The sequence below is a fragment of the Quercus suber genome, unplaced genomic scaffold, assembly GCF_002906115.3.
Source record: "Quercus suber isolate HL8 unplaced genomic scaffold, Cork oak 2.0 scaffold_99, whole genome shotgun sequence".
NCBI classification, from domain to species: domain Eukaryota; kingdom Viridiplantae; phylum Streptophyta; class Magnoliopsida; order Fagales; family Fagaceae; genus Quercus; species Quercus suber.
This window is the reverse complement of record NW_027069564.1, coordinates 496956-503274: the sequence shown is the minus strand read 5'-3', so window position 1 is coordinate 503274 and position 6319 is coordinate 496956. Positions and strand designations below refer to the sequence as shown.

The window sequence follows — 6319 nt, the reverse complement described above, 5'->3', positions numbered from 1 at the left end:
TCACACTGCTCGTAGAAGAGGAGGGAGCGGATGTGGATAGAGCTAAACAGGTGGGAGGAGCTGCTGACCCAAACTGCCTCAACCAAAATTTCGCCTCGCTCCGTTTAATGGTAGTGGCATCTATGGCACACATGTAGGTGAAGTGGTCAGACGCTGGAAAAGGAACAAAAAAATGGCATTAAATCTTCGTGATAGCTAAAGGGAAAATGAGCTTATCACGAGTCGCTGAATCCCTCTAGACATCTATGATAGACAGAATGAAATGAGAAGGAAAATCTATTGTAAGACGCTTAAGAAGGGAAAGAAAAAACCGAGCACGAGACTCTATGATAGAGTTATAATGAGAGAGAGGGTGAAGAACAAAAGTCATAACCATGTTCAAAAATCGAGGGCATTTTACAAAGCCCGAACAGTAAGTGAACTGATGCTCACCTCAATCAGAAGAGAGCTCACAAAAAGCAGAGATAAGCTCGTCTTTAGACACAGTCTTAAGACAATCACAATTAGGATAGTCAGGAAACTCTACCTTGGGGACACGAAGCACATCCACGACAATCTGTGGTGTGACAGCTATACGCGTACCTCGAACACGAGTAATGAAATGAGGTACTAAAAAATCAAATTCATGCATGTTGAAGTAAAACTCCTAGATTAGCATGGATGGACAAGTGACTAGGGCATCACACAGTGGCCCCCATCCCCTACTGTAAATGACAGTAGGTAAGTCGATGTCGGAGAAGTCCGACAAGATGACTTGCCATTCAAAATGAATGTCTCATTGAGAAAAGTTCTCAAAGAAGTCTGATTTAGCCTTCTCATCATGGAACCGGATGTGTGAAGGAGTAGGATCAGAAGAAGTGGATGCCCTGGAATGAAGAGGGTTCTAGGACGGAGTGAATTTGCATTTGGGTGCCATAGACATAAACTAACGCAAACAGAAGAGAGAGAGAGAGAGAAAGAATCAGAAAAGTCCCAAAACAGTTTAAATATATCAAGATATATTGAAAAGAAGGAACGCATGCATTGGAATGCATGAACATGACATGCAATATAAAAAGCATCATGGGCTTAGCCCAATCCAATCCTACCAGCACACAATTAGTTGCACACATCTAAATGCATGACAATACTGTTATAATGCTCATGAGATGCAATGTATGAAGTTTTTAAGATCAAATCTTCAAAGCCCATCAAAAAATTTCACAAAAACCTCTTTGATTTTGAAAAACCCCAAATTTTGTTAAAATCCCAAAAACTTAGGTTACAAATCATGAAATGCATGAATATGAGGGATTTGAAACTTACCAAGTGAAGAAAAACTTGAATAAGCTTGAAGAATCCTTAAGGAAGAGGTTGAAAGTGAGTGAGAGAAGTTTTGGGAGGTGAAAAGTCAGAATCTGTCGAGAGAGATCGAGGAAAGTGAGATCAGAAATCGCGAGGAACGAATATATAGAAACCTTATAAAGCTTGATAGATTGGGATATGTCAAGGAGCTGTCGAGGTTTAAAACGCATGCTCTATCTGTCGAGCCAGCTATCGAGGATCAATCGAGGATCGATCAAGGATCAATCAAGGATCAAACAACAGAAATGTTCATAAAGAAGCTTGATGGATCGAGGTAGCTGTCGAGGAGCTATCGTGAGGTCAAAAAGTTTCTCAATCGATCAATCTAGCTGTCGAGAGGGGTCGAGATTGAGCTAAAAATCAGCTGAAGAGCTCGATGGATAAGCTAGGTGTCGAGAGGTGTTGAGATTGCTTAAAAACAGTTTTTCAAGAAGGGAAAAACACATATATGAACGCAATCAAGCATGCAACTCAACCAAGGATTCAAACAACATTTTAACCTCTCAAAATCAACTCTCAACAAAAAAATGTTAAGCACATAGATCCCAAAACACACACACACACTAAACAAGTCTAACCAATTTTATATTTCAAAAATAAGTCAAGACAATTTAGTGAGCATACATTAATACATGTAAACCTTGTGATGGCCAAATCACATTGTACCTGCACATGTATCAAGAGTAGCAAAGAATATTGCGTGTTGTGTGTGAAAAATATCACAAGATTGCAAAGGTGTCTACATGTTATGATGATTTGAGATATGAGAAAATCACTTTAACTCACACACAATCATAACTATGTAATGCACATAAGTCATTTGCGCATTGCACATGACGGAACACATGTCATCTTTTTTTTGGAATCTTGGGCCCTAAACATATTTGGAGACAATGCTATTTCCAAAAAATAAATAATAATAAATAAAAAAATCTTAGAAAAGATGTTATCAAAATATTAGTTACTACTTTTAAATTCCTTTAAAAGGTCACTAATTATAATACAATCTATTACCATGATTAGCCATATGTTTCTATTACCACCGCCCACCCTTGTTTGGATGTTCACTTCACAAATATAAGCGTTTGTGGAATGTGGGAGGCAAGGAATATGATTCAAATCTCTTAGGAGAGAGCTTCACACATATTGTTGATGGGGACATTATTGTGGGCACAACACATTTGTTGAAATGTCATTGTTCAAAGCACTCAGCCCACCAAGTATATGTCACCTGAATTGAATTATGAATATAAATGTTGACCTCCTCATCAACCTTATCATGTATTCTAACAAAATTACGAAGAACCATGGTAGCAAATACAGTAAGTCTTTGTACATGAAATAGATAAGATAGCATGTTTTTTAATAACTCTGCATTTATTCTTCAATATATCAAAACTGTGCACGGTCACCCTTTGAAGTGATAACTGTTTTTTATTTTTTTTTATTTATTTATTTTTTTTTTTTTGAGGAAGTTGAAGTGATAACTGTTAAGTGAGCATAATTAAAATTTTATTGCATGCCAATTGTTAGCACCTTGTACGGTTGCAAATAGTAAGAAAAAATGTTAAATTGGGAAGTTGAATCCAACACGCTGAAGTCTCATACATGACAACATACAAGAAGCCCTACCTTTTGGTAAAAAATATTCAGAATTAATCACTTATTGAGAGCTTTTATACATTTCTTTTTCTTGAAGTAACAATTGAATGAAATTGTTATATTTATAGGCCCTACCTACGTCTACCATTTGTTTATAAGATCAGACCACAGGACCGTGAAAAAAAGATGGTGTTTTGGTCTTAGGTTTGAAATTATACCATGTATCCAACTTTAATAATCAGATATTAGATTTAGATTTGAAAAGTGCAACAATTTCAAAGAACCCAAAGGTAAACGAAAAGAAATTGACAACAGTAGAGACATTCATTCAGGACAAACACATAAGCAAAGCGAAAATCTCAAAAGACAAAGCAACAAAGGCTGCACTGAGGACTGGTCTACACTGAAATTGTACGTATAACATTTGGGTAAATTAGGGCCAACAAAATCCAAGAGCCTACTAATAACAAAGAACAAAAAAAGAGATGATAACACCATCATAATGATTTTAATAGTATATTTTTATTTCTATAATATATATTTATTAATTCAAATCTACAACAAACAATATTCACATAAAAATTTTTACCAAAAAGTTCACAAAGAAATTCTAGATCAACTAGGTGGTATTCTTTGAAAATAGCGTAAAAATAGAGAGAAAAATAATGAGACATTCCTCAAAAAATGGGATTTCATAATCATGAGCAAAGTCTTCATTCTACTAGAATGCTTATACCTAACACATGCTATATATGTGAACTGCGTACACACACATTGACAAATGAATACAAATCCGTTGTACCATTTTTTGTATTTCACTTTATGTTTCACCAATTACAATTTATCATGTGTTTTTTTTTTTTTTTTTTCTATTTTAAAATTTGACTATTTTATAAGGAAAGCTAAAAAATACATAATAAGTTGTGATTTGTGAAACATAAAAAGTAGTACGGAGGATTTGTACAAATCTATTATTGATCATTGATTTAACGTTTCTTGCACATCAAAGAGGCCAAGTCCAAAAGGTTGTATGAGATAAAGAACCAGAATTAATGCTCTGGCCAATTATGCAAGCTTATGCTTGGGGCAAAGAAAATTTTGGCCTGTGTCAGAAACTTTGGCAATCTACATTGATTACAATGCAATACTCTTCTATTTATTGTATTTTTTTCATGTTGTTTTCCGATTTCCGAATTGATTCAAGGTTTTACTTGGTTTAACAGTGTACAAGATCAGCAAAATAAAATCTAAGTTCTTCTAAATAAAAATTCTAAGATTGAATAGCATAAGATTCAATATGCAACCACAAGATAGAAAAAATGAATAGCATTAACAGACCAAAGATGCTTCTCCAACAAGTAATAACTTATTTCATAGATTACTAGAATCACAATCCTTCATTCCAACATTTTGTAAATACTGTAAGTCTTTGCATTCTAGTGGTCAATAAATACTATGTCAACTTGATTATTGCGCCATGAGGGTTCCTGTTAGAATTGGGAGGTTAGAATTAGTAGAGAACTTGATCCATCTCTTTTTCTCCACATACTTGAGACAAAGCTGCATCACAAGTCCAATCATCACAGCAACAATACTTACAAGAAATACCTTAAGTGTAGAAAGAGCCAACACAGTGCAGATCAATATGGTTGGAGGAATACACAAAAGAATGGCTCCAACTGTTCCCCCAGGTATCTTGTAAGGCCGATATAGAGTGGGATGTTTTACCCGTAACCATACAAATGCTATAAATTCCAAAATCATTCCAAAACAATACAAGAAATTCTCCACTGCTACAATCTCTTGGAAGCTTAGCCATGATAGCAAGAACACACCAGAAGCTGAGAATAAAACCCCTATCAATGGAGTTCCATAAGGAGACCTCTTGCCAAAGAACTCAGGTAGCATACCCCGTTCCGCCATACCCAAAAGTTGAAAAGAGTCACTACTCATCTTAGCTACAAACATCCCCATATTTGACACTGCTTAAGCTCCTTGGATCCACCATCTCAACCAAACTCCCCCAATAATTTTAGCAATGTCTGAGAAATGCCCATCAGTCCACAACTCCCGGTTGACTGGAACAGCGCCTGTACCAATTAAAAGAGGGAAGAAATATCCAAGAACTACCAATATCAGAGCATAAAGCAAAGCATTTGGAAGAGTTCTCTTTAGGTTGTCCACCTCGCCAACAAGTGTGCTTATTGAGTCCCAATAATTAAGATTCCAAAATAAAGTGTTTAAATATAAATTCCAATCCACATCACTTAGGTTTACCTCTAACCATCTGGAAGGCTCCAACTTTGGAATCGCCACAAGCCCCATAACTACAAAAGGAAGAATTGAGAGAATCCCTAAAAGAACAGCAAGTCATCCCACAATGGTTAACCCCCTATAGTTCATGTAAGTGAGGACTACAGTCAAAGCTAACATGGCTAGGATTCTTGGTAAACCACTACCTAAAGCTAGGATTGCCGACTTCAAATAATCAAGAAATAAAGTTGGGTAGAGTGCATTATCAATAACCCCACTTAGCCATTACACCCAGCCTTGTTGAAATCCCCAATAAGGACCCAGTGCAGTTGAAACCCAAATCACATAACCACTATTCTCAAGAACATGGTACCCATCTCCACAATTATTAATGCTTTAGGAATACTCCATGTGAATAGGAAGATCAAGAAGCCTAGAAGGGCTAAAAGAGGACCAGCAGCTCCAACAGTGTCCTCAACCCCAAATGGTCCCCCAAAAACCTCGTAGAATATGAGGAATACAAGAGGCAGAAGTGAAACTTTTTTGAAGTTATCTATCCTAGGAGGAGGTACTGCACCAACTGACCATATTCATCACCACTATTGTCTCCCATTGCACCAAATGCTTGCTAGTTTGCTCTGTTCCTCAATTTCTGCATACATAATTATGTTGTCAACAAGATAAACATAGGGTTTTCTCTCATATAAAATTTTATTTTATTTTATTTTATTTAAAACATGCAAACTGACAAAAACACACTTAAAGCGTAATCTCTCACAAGTGAACAGTAAAAAAAAACTTTCATTCTGCCACCAAGTAATTCGCAAGGTAAACATATAATATATAACAAAATAACAGATGAGTTTTATGAGATTCCAAGTAAATATAACCATTGGGAAGGAATTACACATTAGTAACTTACCGCACAAATAATAATAATAAAAATATTGGCCACTTGCAAATTTGGAATAAAATAAAGCAAGGAGTAAGATATCTGAAACATTTCCAAGGGTTTATTAGAAATATGTAAAATGAAGAGTTAGACATGTTTGAGAAATTAAAAGAAAAGAAAAGAAAGGTGAAATTAAGGACAGACAAGAGAATAGAAAGACTAGAAATC

General features: G+C 35.7%; 1 protein-coding gene across 1 annotated transcript; it reads right to left on the bottom strand.

The window, feature by feature from the left end:
• Positions 1 to 4413: 4413 nt before the first annotated feature.
• On the bottom strand, positions 4414 to 5845 carry LOC112030423 (probable polyamine transporter At1g31830). Its single transcript, XM_065774802.1, is given in 3 exon segments — positions 4414 to 5561; positions 5564 to 5785; positions 5788 to 5845. Coding segments are annotated over 3 exon segments (1395 nt in total). The 5' UTR covers positions 5813 to 5845.
• Positions 5846 to 6319: the final 474 nt, after the last annotated feature.